The following is an 18,919-nucleotide window of genomic DNA, read 5'->3' as shown; positions in this document are numbered from 1 at the left end:
TTTGGACCCTTACTTTCACCAAAACTAAAATATCCTCAAAATAAATAGTCATGTTTGATTTAACTATCTTGATGGTATAAGATGGAACCCCTGTATTCTTTACGAGAGCCAACAAAATAACCATTAAAGATTTTATAGTCCAACTTCTTAATATCAGAATTATATATCATAACATCAACTTTATAACCTCATACATAAGAGAATGTGTAAACTAGACATAACTTGTCACTCACAAAAAAATGACAAATTAAAATTTGCCTACACACATTGTGCTACATCCATTAAGTGTGGTTATTCCTCTCAATTATGTCATTTGCTAAGGAATGCAGGATTGTAAACTACACATCAATATTGTACTCACTCAAATAAATTATTTATGGCACTAGGTTCCATTTACTCTCCTCGTATCTATTATAGTATTCATCATCTAGATCACAACCATCAACTTCTTATTCTTCTAAAGCTTTATCTTCAGAGGAGTTTAACTTTTCATAGAAAAGCACAACATATCCATAACAAAAGAAGTCACTATCATAGATAATAAAATACTTATGGTCTATTGAAAAATGTGGCGTAATTAAAACATAGACATCATTGCTGTAACATAAAGAATTACTTCTAATTATGGTTCAAACATGTGAAACTACAAGAATAACAATAACAAAACAAGGGAATCTAACACAATCAAAAGCTTATAAGCCAACTTATTATAAAATGCCACATAAAATCTCACAATGGCCAATGTTTATTGGCTTAACATTCCATGTTATCTCCTATTAAGCCATTAATTTTCAACAGTTGATCAAATTCTAGTTAAAGTTGTACCATTCATGATATGATTATTTCTTTCCCCCTACTGATAATAAACCACCTTTTATGCTTATAAAACTTTGCAACAAAGCCCTTATTCTCATTGGGCTTTGGATCTTCACCATCATTACAGAAACCTTTTTGAATTTGTCATTTTAATTGGACACCATAACAAAATGCTTAAACTTGTTCAGTTTGATGTCATTTTTCTCATTAAAAAAAATAGTAATTAGCTCCTTCAAAATACATCTAAACTTTCTAACATAATGAGCCTTAACCTAATATTGTCAAAAGAAGCGAAAAGCTTTTCATTATGGTAATAGATACTCTTTACCAAAATCTTTATCAAGGCCCATGAGATTGATATAATAAGAGGAAAGTTCTAAGATAAGCTCATTCATACCACTAACTCTATTATACACAGTGGAGTTCAATAAATCTAAATAGTAATTTTTCTAGGTTTATTAAAATTGATAAATTTTCTACTATTCTAAAAGAGCTTATGAACAGTATTCATAGATCATAATACCTAAAAAAAATATATAGAATCATGTATTTGATTCTCCTTGACCATTATATAGTAGTTATACAAGTGCTTGAAGTCTTTATACAACATTTAAATTGGTAGTGTTATAAATATTTGGTATCTCCAGTGAACCAAAATCTAAAGTTAAATCTAGCTTTACCAAGGTCAAAAAAATTTTTTAGAATCTTTAGCACCTTCTGATAATTAGTTTATTTTATGTTATTATGGCATTCATAGACAGAGTATAAGGGGTGCTCCCAAATATGGAAATAACAAATAACAAGAATGCATTACATCACAAGAACTGTGCAAATGTTATCTTCTAGCCCCTTTAATCATATCAAAACACATCATATTGCTAAGGTCTCCATAGCACAAAAGATACCCATACACGTGCTAGGAATAGTTAACCAAATAACCATAATCAACTGCATTGAATCAAGTCACCAACAAAGCAACTCAAAACCTGCAATTCATGGTATTTAATCAACTTCTATTGTCATTCACAGCATTCTACCAAGTAATTAAACCACCGATAGGGTAGCCTAATTATCTGTATAGATCCTAGTTCATAAGTGGGAGAGAATGAGTTATATTGGCAATTTCATGAAATAGGCAAGCCAAATTTTATTATAGGTATATACCTAGCATCCTATCCATTATCCTAACTCCAAGTTGACATTCATAAATCCAATAAATTAAACCTAACTATAGGTGAGTACATAAACTTACATTTACTATGTCAATATTTTTCCATTATCAATTACATCATATGGACAAATTACGTCTCATGAAAACTAAGTACTTAAAATTTCACACCATTATACCAACTAGATACTGAGTCTCATGATAATTCATAGTTTGCATGTACTAAATCTTGCAATAAGCAAACACTTAGTCTATCTACACCACTATATCAAGTATAATATAAAACTTTTTGTCAGGACTCGTCCAAAATTCCTCACCGGAACCCTAGACAAGCCCTGATCCTAGGGAAACCCTACCAGACCCTCCAATGGAAAATCTGGCAGAACCTCCCCTAAGGGTTGGACTTACCACAAATTTCCTACACTGAAAACACACTTCTATATTCATCCTTTTATTCCTTCCACATTACTACGAATTGATTCCACAAATTTACAGCACTTCAAATGAATAACAGTGAACCAGTGCATAATTAACAACTAAATGTCCAATACAGTATACAGAGCATTATACAAATAAATATGAGATTAATACGATGACAGATAAAGAAGTAATACAAGATGGAGATGAAAAAGGGAAGAAATACTTCTTGAACTTTCAGCAATGAACTGAGACGTCGGGCTCGCCCCGGATGATCAACGTCTCCCAACCTGGACCTAGGGGAACGGAATTTAAAAACGTGAGATGCTAATCATCTCAGTGGGTGAGCCTATCTACTGTACAATTATAATACCACGATAACTAAGTAGATAAATAATAATTAATTGGAAATAATAATTTCTCTCAAAACCCTTACGATTCTTTCGGTTGGAAAAGTTCCCCTTTTAAAACCTTTTCACAAAACCTGTTATTCATATTCCCCGAAAACCAAGGAGTCAATTATTCAACTAAATATCAAATAAAATGTAATAATTCAAGCATTCAGAATTTATAATGAAATAAACTAATTTCTTGAAGAATTAAGTAAAGGAAAAAATTAAGTCAATTTAAAACCTCCATTTAAGATAAATGGTAAAAACATACTAAGATCTTTTAAAAATCATCAACCCAATATAAATAGAAAAAAAAAATCAAGATGAAATGTACTGTTAAAATACTACTATAAATAAGAAATCAAAAACATAATAAAATTCCATAAAATTTGTATTAAGTTTTCCAATTGAAACAATTAATAAAAACAACGTTACATACAACATATACAATGTGCCATACAACATACCAATCTGTAAACCGTGGGATACACCTACCTCACGACCCTCAATATATGAACGGTGTCATGGGAATAATAATAAATAAATCGTTGGAACGTACCCAACCTCACGGTCCGTGGCAATAATAAACCGTTGGATGATACCAACCTCACGGCACCATGGTAATAATACTAAAACCGTCGGATGAACTCGACCTCACAGTCTGTGATAATAATAGATAACCGTTGGATGAAACTAACCTCACGGCACCGTGGTAAACCCAGCACGCTGTAATATAATACTGAACCAAACTCTGGTACTATATGGTTACATCGATTAAAATAACCGATACAGTATCCTACTGTATCATAATCATAATTTAATTGTCAAGTTCAACCGCTTGTTCAAATATTTCAAAATCTCAAAATATCATTTCATACGAAAACCAGAAATACCACAGTGAAATATATTCACCATAAACCAATTTTAAACACCTAAAATTATAAAATATTTGATTGTGCTTAAAATTATATGATTTTCAATCTGGTTTCTCAAACCAAATAGTTTCCAAAATGATTTAAAATCTCAATTTAAATACCAAAATATTTAATTACTCCAAGTTCACTTATGAACCCATTAGAATATAAAATCATTTAATACATTGTCAAACCTTACGTAAAATGACAACTCATATTTAATAAGGCAAATATTTTTATATGCATAATCCAAACATTCAATCAAATGGTATATAAGCCAAATTATTCGAACACATATATATTATGTTATACCCCAAAACAATTTTTAAAACTAATAACCATAGCAATAATTACAATAAATCAAACCACAATTTCTTTAAATTTCCAAATATATTCTTTTGGCACCAAAATGTATATTAAAAACGTTATGAATTAGCAATACCATTCTAGATAGAAATTCTCATGATATCGAACACATAAACATATTTTGGAAATATTCAATTATGAAATATTCCAACAAATTAATTTAAAAATTAATAATTTCAATTTCAATTTCATAAAATTCTTTGAATCAAAATATTTTTTTAATATATAAATATTTTGATTCACTCAATTGGGCATCAAATTTTCACAAATAAAACCACTAAATATTTGGCACATAAAATATCAATTTCAAATATTCAATTCACACAAAATATTCACAAATTTAATTTTCGAAATTACTTTGAAGGTGGGTCACTCACCTGGAGCACTCCATTAAACCAAGCTCCTAGAACACAATTCACACACAGCCAAATAAATTAATATTTTATTCAGGTAAATAATACCCGGTACTCGGGGGTCTAACACAAACGTTAACCAAAATTGACAAATTATATATCTATGGAAAGCTTGTGAGATGAGGATCACATTACCAACCTCCATTGAGCTCAATTCGACCGGCGGTGGCTGGAATTTGGCCGGAAAGCTTCGGCCGGTCTTGATCTCCTCGTATCTCACGAACCATTTCGAATTTAAATGATTGGAGACCATAATTGAACTCAGAGGACCCAAAATAGGGGGAAAGGGGTGGCAATTTGGACTGGATTGGCCGGAAAAGGCGAGAATCGCAGGAAAAATTCAACCCGCCGCCGCCGACTTCACTGGCCCGATCTGGGCCCGTCGCCGGCCGGCCGGCCACGAAATTTGGCTGGTTAGCTCGCCGGCGTGTGGTCTTGGACGGTGGCCGGTGCGTGTGGCTTGTGGTGGCCGGAGAAAGATGAACACACGCCGGCGAGTGAAGGAAAGAAAGAAGGAAGAAAGAAGGAAAGAAAGAAGAAGAAGGGGAAGGGGCCATGGCCCTTTTTTCCCACGTGGGGGAAAAGAAAAAAAAAGAAATAATTAAATAATAACAAAATAATATTATTATATAAAATAATATGGTATTAAGCATGGTTGACATATGACATCTCAACATGGTGACACATGGTCACATTTATTAAGTCACACGTGGCACATTGTTACACGGTTAAAAAAAATAATATTAAAATAATATAGTATTTGAAAAACTCTACAGGTCCATAACTTTCAAACCACATGTTCAAATCGGACGTGCTGCTAGTCTACGGACTCGTATCGACGGGTACTTCACAACCATGCATGAGTCAAAGCTCAACTTTGCATGAATAAAAAAGTCAACTCCGGCATCCCTTAGACAGTTTGGATCTCAACTTGTTTTGTTTATAACTTTCAAACCGTAGCTCCGTTTTCGACGTACTACTAGTCTACGAACTCGTGCCAACGTGTACTTCGTAACGGTACCTCAGTCAACATAGAATTCAAAAAGTCAAATTTTGACCCCTTCGGTCAACAGTCAAAGTCAAAGTCAACGGTCAACCTCGGTCAAAGTTGGAAAATTTCCGTTGTACTTTGGGACGAGGTGTTACACTTTTAGTGGGCAATCTTAACCAAAATATGTACTTTGAATCTTGGGCATTTTAATTAAAAGAAATAGAAAAATTGAGAATGGAGTAAAATTTCCCAAAAAAATTAATGAATTGGATAAAAAAAAAACCATAAAATTTGACAATAAATTAAATAAATATTTTTTTGTCAATATGTTTTTAGTAAAATAATAATAATAATAATAATAGAATTATAGATAAAAATAAAATTAAAAAATAAAAAAGTTTTTTTTATTTATTTTTATTTATTTATTTTTTATAAGTAGCTATCGATGTTAGCATATGATGTGTGCTGAAGTTAGCTCATCTCTAACCTTCAGTCAGGTCGCAGGTCGACCTAGTTGTGCGACCCCCTTGTCCAACCCGGCTAAAAAACTCAAATTCGACTGTCGTTTTCTGTGAAACCGATACCAATCTTCTCCTCTCGGTGTGGGACAAATAATCCAAAGATCAATTTGGCAAAAAAAATGCCCAAATCAACACCCAAACACAAGAGAGAATCAACTAAAAGGTTCTCAACATGTGGGTATTCATGCTAAATTAGGTGCTAAAAAATTCATCCATTCCATCCAAATATCAGTTTGAAATAACACTTAGGTCTTAATTTCGTCAAACCTTGTCCATAAACAATGCCCAAACAAGGTGTGGGTCAGCCAAGGTTTCAATTTTTTTTCATGGATTTTCAAACTTTTCAGGTCAAAAAGAACACCTCTAAATCACTCCATTCGATTCGAAAAAGAATTTACAACACAACCCAAGTTTTAATTTAATCTAACAAAAGTTTGACATAATTTTGCATAAACTCAGTTTCTACAATTTTATACACACAATAAATCCAAACGAGGACATTTAGTTTCCGTTCAAATTTAAACAAATCAAAACACCCAAAATATTCAAAAGGCAACGTATAAAATAAGTCGGACATTATTTTTCATCGCATCAAATATAGAAATTAAAGAATCCAAATCTAGAGATTATATCATATGTGTAAAGGATTTGATGCCAATTGTTAGTGGTATCATAAGTTAAACAAATTAAACATATATCAGTTACAACACTGTAAACCCATATTGATTCTTGGCTCTGCTCCATGTTGATTCTGGATAGCCAAACATGCAAAAGATGTTTCAACCTTCAATTATTGTAAATAACATATGGTCGGTGTGGAGGCGGATGGTGGATGAGCAAGAAAGCTTTGAACTAGGAGAATGGAGAAAAGTCCTTGAAAAAGCATTTGGTTGTTATCAGTTTTGAATGTTCATCATTCTTTTTATTGGTGTAAATGGGCTAGTAGTTTGGAAATGTTATGAGACTTTGACATAACAGGACAAGCAAGCTTACTTTCGATAGGGGCCTTGGGATTTTGTATCCCTACATTAGATAGTTTCAATATTGGAGGCATGAAGATTACTTATGCCTGCAAAGACTGTTTACTAGCTAGGTTTTTCTAGCATGGAGACAAATCCTCTGAAAGTGCCAACGTTGAACAAATACGGCATTTCATACTTTAGAAAATGAAAACTGACAGCATGCTCAAGTCAATCTTTACCCTCTTATTTCTTTCTCTCTTTCTTCCCCCTTTTTTTTTTTTTTTTTGTTTTAAATCATTAACTGAAAAACATATGAGTTATATATATGAGCTGAATGTGGAGACTTTGTCTTCATGCATAGAAAAAAAAAATCCAAGGTGATAAAGAAAAATATATATTCTTTAGGAAAATTTATTAAAGAAAAAGATAAAAAAAAACCAATTTTAAGAAGATTATCATAATTATTATTATTTTTTTAAGTTATCAATGTGCAACGGGGATCAACTCTCCTTTTCGTCCATAGCCTATTTGGGAGATGAGGCTGATTTTGGGGACAATTTGATTTGTTAAGTCAACCACATGAATAATATACACCATATTTTACTGTTCAAAAAAATATAAATAAAAATAAAAATATACATTCTTAAACTTTTAGAATCAATATAATTCACTACTTATTTGTAGATTGGAATCAATGATAATTCAACATAGTCATGAATAAACATTTTTCGTTACAAGATTTCACATACCAAATGACATCACTTTGCGGCCTGGCCACATAAACTCGTTGAATTTTAACCAATTTTTCCTGATACTCTACGACAATGTTTACCAAATCAAATTTTGCCTGTCGGTGGACTGTGGACCTATTGTAAAGCAAAGTGGCTGTGAGGATGGAGACAAAAGCATGCGATTATTATTTTTTCAGTATTTTGACCGAACAGTTTCGTGGGAGATTTTATTTTATTTTATATAATTTTTCCCCCTTAGGTCCGGACCATCACCGTTCATAGATGCCTAGTCTACCACAGCACCTATTGCCTTTTCCAAAATAGTGTCGTTTGTTTACTATTTAATTGTTTGCTAACCCCTATTGTTTACTTACTTCGGTAATCATATTGTCTTAAGAACTCCAATAATCATTGTGATGTTCTTTATGAAATATATTTATCCCAAAACCAAAAAAAAAAAAAAAAAAAAAACATGATATATAAATTTATACATACATACATATATATATATATATATATATGTATGTTTCAGTTCATGTATTTTCTTAAGTTACCTTATAATGCCCATGAGCTCTCACGAAGTAAACACCATAAGTCGATCTTTCAAATTATGCACATCATGATTCGTCAGCTACGTCATACACATTCCATAACAGAGTGAACATAGGACTACACCTCATATCAATACCATACCAGTAAATACTACATAGAAAGGTGCCCATCATAGGAGCACATATAGAGAAAAATAGAAGCATCCATATTAAAACAGTCAATCCCAGTTGCTTTGAAACTACTTTAACATTTATTCATACAAGATAAAAGAGTAGGTGCTCTATGCATCCAGGCTCTTGCGCATTCACTTTTTCCTCAATGCAGTTCCTTGAGGAAATCTTTGTTGTCAACCAAGACCTACAAGAGCATAACAATGAATGCTGACATGAGCTCGAAAACAACTGTTTGGACGTAGATAGAATACATAAGGAAAACAAGTTCATACGTAGATATAATGTTTTACCCAGTCTACTCAGCATTGCTTTCAGAATCAAATAAATAAAAGAACGTTAAACACCAACAATTATAATAAAAACTCACAGTTTTCCATCCATCTGGATCCAGAAAAGACGTAATCTTGGTGTTGAGACCAGGAATTGGACCTGGTTGTCGAGTTATCTTTCCTCCAAGCTCTTGTGTAACCGCATTCACTACCTCAGCACTTTTGTATACATCATCAGTACCAATAGCAATCTGGTGTTGATACAAAAACAATCAAGTTAATCCTGAATTGAGGAAGAATAAGACTAAGATTTCAACATGGAAGGTAGGAAAAAATAATAAAGACCTGTGCGTATCCATTTCCCTTGGTATATTCAGTCACACCATAATTATAAGTCAATTCCAGAACAGCTGTCTTCTCTTCTTCGTCATACCCCAGCATGGCAAGGGAGAACTGTGAAGCGCATGCAACAAAATATGGGAGAAATTATAAAGGCTCGACAAAGGTATGGAACGTAAACATGACATTTTTAATTCTGTAAAGCACCTTGTCTTGAGGCCTGTCAGCTCTCATTACCACCCTCAATCCTAACGCCTGCAGAAACGGAAAGTGAAGAAGTCAGTTGGCGCCCTTGTTTATATGAAATTTAAAGCAAAAGAAGTACTTAAACCTCAGACTCGAATTGTGTGCATCTATAAAATAGTTTATGGATTGACATTGTGAATCACATTGTTACAGTATCTCTTCAAAATGAAAGCAACTAGCTGGTGCTGAAAATCCATTTTGTATTGCACTTTAGGAGCAGTAAACTAGTAGTTCAAAAATAATAGACTTTGATCCAGAATCAACAAATCCACTTTAATTTAGTAACTACTTCAAATCCTGTGCACAAGGTCGCTATTATAGACTTCTATTGGAGAATAATTGGAGACAATTCACTGAAAAAAAATTAAAAAAATAAAATAAAATTAGGCATACTCACCTTTTCATAGAACTTGATAGAGCGTTCCAAATCGCCAACGCGCAGCATTACTTGACAAAGTGGCTCAGAAAATGATTCTCGTTGAATAAGCTCAAAAGAGTAACCATCAGGGTCATTCACAAAGGCAAAAACAGTTGACCCCCCTTGAACAGTTCCAGGCTCCCTGGTGACCTTACCGCCATTGGCCCGAATGTGTTCAACCAGTTTGTAAACCTAGGAATTCACCAGGAATCATAATTCAATAGGTTATCATGATGAGAACAGAGTGCTTTTAAACTTTCTTAGAAACAAAAATGAGACCTACATCTGGAGTTGCAATAGCAAAATGCCCAAAGCCAGTCCCAATATCATATGAACTCACCCCATAATCTGTGAATCAGAATGAAAATATTTATGAGAAATCAAGACTTTTCAAAATCTGAGCATCCAAAAGTCTACGCATTTCACCTCTGGTAATAATTTTAAGTTCTTAGTAAAGAATGACAAGTCAACCTTCAATGGTTTCTCAAGGGGGCAAAAAGTCTCACTTCGTGATCACAAATTTATTACCAGTTTATGAAAGCATCTGTTTTCCCGCCCCCAAATTAGAAAAAGAATACAGCAGCAGTTTCTTTGTCAAGACGAAACAAAAGTCAGAAAACCAAGTCAAGAAAATCAATTTGAAAAAAGTTAAATAGCTCAGGTGGGCTCAATTTTGGGAAGAAAAAAAAAAAGGCTAAATAGTTAAAGTGGGCTAATTCTTTTCCTTCCACTATTCTGTATTTCTCAACCATGTCCTAATGAAAAAGCATAGTTTATTCACTGACTAGAGAACTTAAAACTTTAAATAAAGACTAGCGAAGCACTAAATAATTCTTAAATAAGATTCACCAAGAAATTAGAACTGTGGTCTATTCACTCCGAAATGCTCAATGGATCATAAACAAAACTACAAACATAAAAGAGTATGTTCAAATATTTTAATAAAAAAATAAACGACTAGACGTTTAACAATATATATATACACACACACGAAGTTTGAGATAAGAAGGAGCAGCATACTGTATGTTAACTCCACAAGAAAGTGAGATTCTTCAGGGCCAAACCCAAGAAAGGCATTTGAGTATTTCTCCTCTGGAACGTCCCTTTTCCTCAAGAGCTTCATCCCAAGAGCTTCGGTATAAAACCTGAAAGTAGAGAAAGAAAAAGAATAAGAAACAAAATCCACAGGAAACTGTCAATTATTTGTGCAAAAAAGAATAATTTATGTGGTAGAAACCATACTTGATAGTTCGATCAAGATTACCGACACGATACACAGCATGAAGGAAGCGGCGGTTATCTTTCTTAGGCCATTCCAACAACTCAGGGGTGAGAGTAGCCGGTGCGGAGGCCTCAGCCATGTTGAACTAGTGCTGTAATATTCTGTTCAAAATATGTCCTAATTTAGACTCAATCCACAACCTTATATTCTCTAATTCTTTTCTACATGTATAATTAAAGACAAAAACCGAAATAAAAAATCATATAAAAAAAAAAAAGCAAAGAACTTTCAGAACGATTCTGGGAAAACAAACGAACAAAGCTTATGATCGTTGTACATACATAAGACCGTTCGGTGTCGTACGTATATTCACATATATAAAACTAAAATGTCGTATGAGCAACAAAACGCCACATTTCATTGTCTAATTCCCTTCCATTGAATAAGATAGATTGCTATTTTGACCCATGAATCAATAAAATATTCACATATATAAAACTAAGATAGATTGCTATTTGACCCATGAATCAAATTGCGAGAGAGAGAGAGAGAGAGAGAGAGAGCTTAACGTAGAGAGTGAGAGACTGGCTCTGGAATGCCTTTGAATGAATACTGGCGCAATGTTAGAAGCACAACCACACAGACACATTTTATAATACTTTTCACTGCTTGTAGTTGCTAGAGTCACCTATTATGCAGATTAATCATTCCTCACCCACAAATCACAGCCTTTGAATTTGTCTACGACACCACAAAATAAATAAATAAATAAACAAAAAGTCTCCGAGTTCTTTGTTTGTCTTTTTGGTTGAAAAGTCTCCAAGTTCTTGAACAACTGAATAGACCACTAAGAAACGCCCGTCATGTTAAGGTTGCCAATTTAGCAAGCCTGCTGATCGTTTTTGGCACGATATCTATTGTTTTTGATAAAATAGTAATTATGATCCTAAAAGTTAAAAAGTGCAAAAGTTTTGAAAATTTCTTTTTACAGTTGTAAAAGATTTTTTGGTAGACATAAAATAATTCTACATAATATTTAAAATATTTAAAATATCTATAATTTATAAAATATTAACTAGGTAAAAAAAATTATAAATAATTTAAAAATCATATACCACTTCATAAAAAATTTTAATATTTTGGAACAAAATTAATAGTGATCAAGATTCCACTAAATTTTCTTTTCGGTTAGAAAATTTTTATACAATGGAAAGATAAATTTATAAATGTTCGATTTTAAAATTATAAACGTTTATAAAGATATTCAACTATATACTTATGAGTTTATTTAAAATATTTAATCATATACTTTTAAACATATTTAAAATATTTATATATGAAAATATTTATTTGCATATTTTTGAATGGATTTAAAATGTTAAGTTGTATAATTCTAAACACAATTGAGATATTCATATTTAAAAACATTTGATTACATACTTCTAAATATATTTAAAATGTTTAATTATATATTTCTAAATATATTTAAAATATTCAATTATTTATTTTTGAATATAAATATATTCAATTAATAAATATCGCTAATAATAATTTTAAATGAAAATAAAAATTATAAATTTAAAATAAAACTATTAAGATCATGTAGCAAATGCAAGTAGATCTTTCTTTTTATTTACACGAAGTCAAAATTGTTTCGACAAAAAGAAACCCGCATGATGATGTGGTGAATTTTAATTAATTAATTGACACATTTTGTTCTTGGTCTAGATTACAGCCAAACTGTGGAAAAGGGGAAAAAAATAATAATAATAATAAAATAAAATTGCATTTCTATTCTTATATTTTTCAATTTTTTGTCTAAGCTCCAACCAACGTGTCTTATAAGGCAGTGTTTGGTACGCAGGATTGGCCAGGTCAGGACAGAACTGTGTCCCAACACCGTGTTTGGAAGACAATTTTGAGAACTGGACAAGTTGTCCCAAGAGGTCATGTTGTCTCACTCGAAGAGGACTCAAGTTACCTGTCTCTCCCCTTGGGTCTCACCTGTCCCAAACTCGCTGAGGCAGCTCTCCCCTTTCTCACTGGATTGTGTCAACAATCGAAGCAGCTCTTTTCTCTCTCACTGGATCGTATTGATCGTGTCTCTCGTTGGACCTCTACATCTCTTCGAGTAACAAACACGACCGATGAGTATGAATTTCTACATCTCTTCCATTTCTTTACATTCTCCTTCTTCCTTCCGCTTCTTTACCTTCTCCTTTGATGTGCAAAAATTAGGGCCGTTTCTTACTCTACCCTCACAACCTAGCACCCATTGATGCCGATTCTTCCTCTTCTTCTTCTTCTTCTTCTTCTTCTTATTCTTCTTATTCGTTTTGAATGTGTTTTCTTTATCTTTGATTTGCAAAAATTAAGGCTTTGTTATATTGCATTCATGTGATTAATATATGCAAAATTTAGGATTTTGATACGCAAAATTAGGGCTTCGATTTGCAAGGATAAAGGCTAAATTTGGAAGGCTTAGCACTTGATTAAGGATAGCCACCTGAAATCACCGAGAATTCGGAAGGCAACTTTTCGTTGGTTTTTCCACATGGTTTTTTGGAAGTTGTTGTAGTAAGCCCTAATTTCTTTACAAAAAAATCTCTACTTGAATTGGATCTGTTTGCAAGGTTTAGTATGAATTTCTATGACTCATCAGCTCCCCTTAGCAAATTCAGTGTGAGAGAGAGAGAGAGAGAGAGAAAGATACGGTAGATTGGTGATTCTTCAGATTCATGGTGTAATCTGTTTCACACACTCTCTCTAAAAGTATAAAACTAGTTTATGAGTGTTTTCGTTCTTTCTAATTTCTTTGTTTTGTAGATCTATGTTGTTTGAAATGTTGTAATTGGTTGACATTTTTTTTTTTTTTTGTGGAATTACAAGGTTTGCTTTTGTTGTCAAAAAAGTATTTTGCGGATCTTGGCAATTATCCTTTGAATTCTTGTTTATGTTTTGGTTTTTTTTTTTTTTTTTCAATTAAAGAGAAATTAGATTTTCTGTATATGTTTATGCACAATATATGTTTGTATGTATCTATCTTGGGTGAAGTCACTGGAGGCAAGGGTTTATCGATCTCTTCACTTTTTAAAAAAATAAAAAATATAACCAATCCAATTCAATCCTATATAAAATATTGAACAATTAATTTACTATTCAGTTCGAAATTATATCAAATACAAAATTATATTATTTTAATATGTCATCCGATCTACATATGTCCTACATACCCAACATAAGCCGTTATCAATATATATATATATATATATATAGAATAATGCCACATCGTCAACGTGGCTACTTTTATCATTACAGGGTTTTTTTTTTTTTTTTTTTTTGATAAAGAATATGTTATACTTTAATAAGTAGGGTCATTGGTGAGTAAAGTTGTGGTAGGAAATGTGGCAACTTTATGTTAGTCCTTTCGATTTTATTTCATTGAAGTTGTTGACACAACGGACAACTTCGGATCTTCTGAGGATGTTTTTATGGCCACGTATGCTATGCGTCACGTGATTAATTGCTTTGACTGTCTAACTAGTGGAGAAAAAAAGATCGTTTATCTTTACAATTACATCTGGGAAATAAACTAAAAGTATTGCCAATAAAATAAAATAAACAAATAAAAGGAAAGGAAAAAAAAAGTTATCGAGAGAAAATGAAATAACACTCCCCCATAGTGAATAAAGGTTTAAGAAGTCGTCTTCAGCTTAAAAAAACAATTAAAAAAAAAAAAGTGTTTACGGAGTTGGAAAAATATGATCAATTATGAGCTGACAAAAAGAAAATGGACCCCCCAAAAAAAAAAAATGTCAATTATAAACTATTTTTAACACAATGGCTGGAAATGCAGGCCCATTTTCCAGAACTTCCAGCCCAAGAAGATTGGATCAAAAGGATCTCATAAAAGACTCACATAGAAAAGTGGATCAAAGCCCAATAGGCCCGCTCTTTCTCCAATTATATGAAATGGAAAACTATTTTAAATATAGGGTAATTTGGCCCAATGTTCTTTTTTCAAGGCCTTTAATGAAATATGCCCCTCATTTCTTGGTTTTTTTTTATCTGCCCTCTGCTTCCTATTTTATCCCCAATGAAAGTAAAAAATTACTTTACTTTCCTTTCTTCATTCCTTCAGTCCAAAAAACCCACAGTCTTTAGTTTCTGCACTCGGCTTTTCTATTTTTCTTCATCCCCCAGAAAACCCACACACAATCTCATTAAGAAAAAAAAAAAAATCCATGCTCCATCTCCGTGCATCTCTTACCTCTTCTCTTGCAAACATATGAAAGACTAAGGAAAAATTGCGTTTGAGGTAAGGATCTATGTATTTTGATTTTTTTTTTTTTTTTTTTAGCTTGGGTTTTTGCTTGATTGGTGAAAGGCGAAGACAATGATTGGAATGGAGGAAACTAGTCGAAATCAAGTAGTAGTAGTAGTAGTAGGTTATACAATTTAGTGGGGTGATTAAATATTATGAGTATGCTTTAGGGTCGGTTTCTATATTGCTTTAAGGTCAGAAATACTTCACAAGTGTTTGTTGAATTTTCTGATTGCAACAGAATATTAAAGGAAATTAAAAGAAAAGAAATCCCAAAAAAACAAAATTGAAAAATAAGTAGAAAGCAGTTATGGTTAAATCTGCTTCAAATGTTGATCATTTGTTTTCTTGTTTATATGACACTCACCATCCTGCTAGATATCATAATTTAATTACATAACTTAATTTTGATTTTATGTTGGTTTCTTGTTTATGGTTATGAAGGTGAGCGGTAGTTTTGCAGAGGAGCTTCACTTGGAAAGCTTGCAACATCAAATAGAAAGTGATCTTATGCCAAGTGCCCGATGTGACCAAAGTGATTCTTATGGTATCCTTTTAGTTATATGTTCTATGGCGAATTATATAAGTTAACTTTCTCTTTTTTTGTTTACAATTAGTTAATATTTAAAAAAGATGTTATACCTACTATATGGACCATGAGGTATACTATCTATGTTGTTTAGTTTACCTTAATTTCTTTCTGTTTAGTTTTCAGCCAAGGTTGGAATTTCTTAGGCTTGGCTGGTGGAACATTATTAATTTTCAAGTTGATTACAGATATGCAGTTGGGGATAGGATAGGTGAACTGTCTTATACTTACTCCTATTTTATGAATTTGAGGTTGGTTGCGGAGATGTGGTATTAGTTTGCTTGTGGTTTTGTATTATAGGCTAATGGCACTCAAGACTTCCATGATAAACTGATATTTACAGATTGAGAAACCCATACTATTGGTTACAATTCCAAAAATGTGCTTGAAAATGCCTTAGGTCAGGTGCATATCGTTATCCTTGTGCACTTGATTATGAGGTTGATGTAGTGTCCCTCCTTAACATATGGAAGTTGTGTTTTTTTTTTTTTTTTTTTTTTTTTTTGTCTAGAAGTAATAATCGTTGCCCCCACACCCTTTCCGTGAATTTCATGTAACAATTGATGTATTACTAGAGTGGATATCATGATGGTCTCATAGCAAGAGAAGAAGTTGTAGCACAAGAGGGATTTAATATTGGCTTTAAGGAATCAGTCTTTGTTGGGTACAAATGGGGTCTAGTTAGAGGTGATACCAGGTAAAAGAAAACAAAAGAGGAAAAGAATTCGAATGCTCTGTTGCTTATAGAGTTTTTAATGAAATTGCTATAAGCATATGATTAAAAAAGAATTTAAATGCTCTGTTGCTCATAGAGTTTTTAATAAAGTTGCTATAAACATGTGATTAACTTCTTTTCTCTGCTACTTTTGTTTTCCTGTTTTGTCCAATCTGCATCCCTATGAACTGCCTTCACTTTAGTTCATGAGGACTAGAAAGAGAGCATTCAAATTCTCAATATGATAACCAAACTCTCAAAGACATGAATTGTATGGTTGCTTTTCGTAAGGGTTTGACAACATGGGTTAAGTGGGTGGATTCTACCATGAATCATAGTAAAACCAAAGTCATCTTCCAAGGAATTTCTCTTACCCACAACCATTAAGTTTACTTCTTTCCCATCACCAATTTTTTTTTTGAAAACCAAAAATTAATTTCGTGAATTTCTCTGATGCTATTTTTTTTTTCTTTCTTTTTTTTCCTTTTCATATTTAGTGGCAAGGGATTGGAATGAGCTATGGGTGACAAACTGTGGCAATGAGACAAAACTCCTAAGTGGATCAGTTATCGAGGTGGATTGCCCAAGGCATTATATGTGGTGAAAGATGTATTAATTGGAATGAGAAAACATGTTCATCTGCTGGATATAACAACTTTATCACAACTTAGAAAAGATGGACATCTTGGCTTTTATAATGGCTTTAGGCGCATGGACTATAACCATTGGTGTATTGCTGGACTTCCAAATACTTGGAATCAACTTTTTATGCATTCATCATAATTGTCATGCTTGTTATGGTATTTTTAGTTTATAAAAATGATCATACGGTTGCTTAGGTCCTTCCTTCCATAGATCACCATTTTTAAGGGAATCAAGTTTCAAAACACGACCGATCTTTTCATTTTCAATGTCAACCAGATATTGAGAGTTAAACATCATTAATGAAACTCTACAATCCTGCATAATTTAGAGTATTTAATATATTCATAATTTGAACCATAAATTTGCACAACTCTTTGATTTTTTTTTCCCTGGTAAATATGTCATTTAATGGCCCACTCTTTAATTTTTTGGTTGTTAAATATGTCATTTGATAGTTTCCTGATCTTGCATATTACATTAGTATATGAGTCTTTGGAAAATTGCATGGTAACAGAGGTATGAGGCAAGATTGCATGAGTCAAACATATGAGGGATTCAAAGTGGGTGAGACTAAGACAAAGTTATGAAAAAGTTCTCAAATTGGCATAAAAATTTGATTACCGTAGGGCCTTCAGTAATTACCGATGAAACCTACGGTAATCAATTTGTCCTTGCTTGACAAATTACTGTAGGTTTTATCGTTAATTACCGAAATCACATTTTATCAATTTTTTGGCCCCCAAAAGTCCCCTAATGTGTGTTAAATGCAACAACATGCAAAAATACTTTCTTCAATGATCCTAAGAAGAAAAAACCCTAAAAGTTTTGAAAAAGTTCTCAAATTGGCACAAAAATTTGATTACGGTAGGGCCTTTGGTAATTACCAATGAAACCTACGGTAACCAATTTGTAGTTGCTGGAAAAATTACCTTCGGTAATCCACTTTGTTTGTAATTTTCTCACTTTTTCCAAATCTTTTGTGGATTCTTTTGTCAGAATCATTAATAAAGTTATATTGAGCATGTTCTTGGTAGAAACACACATTATCGAAGGTTGTTGAATTAAATTGTGATGATTTGCTCTGAAAAAATTGAACAAATATAAATTGAGGCCACCAATACAATATTCTTGCCACACCATTATTTTCTTATTGACAACAAACCATCAAATATACCATATATGTAAAAGGCTAAAATATAAATATAAATATTTGGACAAACATATGTATATATGGTATAAATATAAATAGTACCAACAACACAGTGGCCAAAAAAATATATAATGATGACAAACTCTTATTGATTCGAATTTAAAAGACACATGACAAAAACATTACAAGTTATCATTAACAAAATTCGAATACAATTTTGTATCATACTCAATCTATATAGTATGCAATTAGAATGATTGTTAAGCTATTCTTTCCGTTGCATTATTCTTAAGGGTTATCTATGAAGAGAGTTGCAGCTTGTCATAGCGGATGAGAGACTTAAGTACAAATTAAATGGGAAGACAAAATAACATGTTAAGAGCCGATTATGTGTCATGGCATATCTTTGAACAAATTGAATGGGAAGACACAATAACTGTGAATTTTCTTTGTCTTCGAAGGCTAAAAAGATGTCGTTTAAGACTGACCCTAGTAGTAATGTTATTCGGTTCCTGTTTGTATCATACTTGATCTATGAATATGTAGAATAAAATTTATTGGATAAAATAAATTGGAAGTCCACAAT

General features: G+C 32.5%; 1 protein-coding gene and 1 long non-coding RNA gene across 4 annotated transcripts; one reads left to right on the top strand and one right to left on the bottom strand.

Moving 5' to 3' along the window:
- Window positions 1-8,273: 8,273 nt before the first annotated feature.
- LOC107419809 (lactoylglutathione lyase GLX1) lies at window positions 8,274-11,634 on the bottom strand. 3 transcript variants are annotated; one of them, XM_016028624.4, is made up of 9 exons: window positions 11,480-11,634; window positions 10,931-11,071; window positions 10,709-10,833; window positions 9,972-10,036; window positions 9,668-9,880; window positions 9,232-9,279; window positions 9,031-9,138; window positions 8,784-8,936; window positions 8,274-8,600 (listed from the first exon to the last, which is right to left on the bottom strand). In XM_016028624.4, exons 2-9 carry the CDS (start codon window positions 11,047-11,049, stop codon window positions 8,559-8,561), a joined length of 873 nt encoding a protein of 290 aa, XP_015884110.3. In that variant the 5' UTR covers window positions 11,050-11,071; window positions 11,480-11,634; the 3' UTR covers window positions 8,274-8,558. The 3 variants fall into 3 exon arrangements, with proteins under 3 accessions (XP_015884110.3, XP_060673488.1, XP_048331094.2); XM_060817505.1 differs by having other exon boundaries at window positions 11,500-11,518; XM_048475137.2 differs by lacking the exon at window positions 11,480-11,634 and adding an exon at window positions 11,252-11,391.
- Window positions 11,635-12,608: 974 nt separating this feature from the next.
- Window positions 12,609-17,544, top strand: LOC112489312 (uncharacterized). The gene is made up of 4 exons (XR_009635450.1): window positions 12,609-13,061; window positions 13,332-15,228; window positions 15,679-15,781; window positions 17,036-17,544. It is a non-coding gene; the product is annotated as an uncharacterized LOC112489312 (long non-coding RNA).
- The last annotated feature ends 1,375 nt before the right edge of the window (window positions 17,545-18,919 follow it).

This window comes from Ziziphus jujuba, chromosome 1 (genome assembly GCF_031755915.1).
Source record: "Ziziphus jujuba cultivar Dongzao chromosome 1, ASM3175591v1".
Taxonomy (NCBI): domain Eukaryota; kingdom Viridiplantae; phylum Streptophyta; class Magnoliopsida; order Rosales; family Rhamnaceae; genus Ziziphus; species Ziziphus jujuba.
This window is presented reverse-complemented; position numbering and strand designations above follow the sequence as displayed.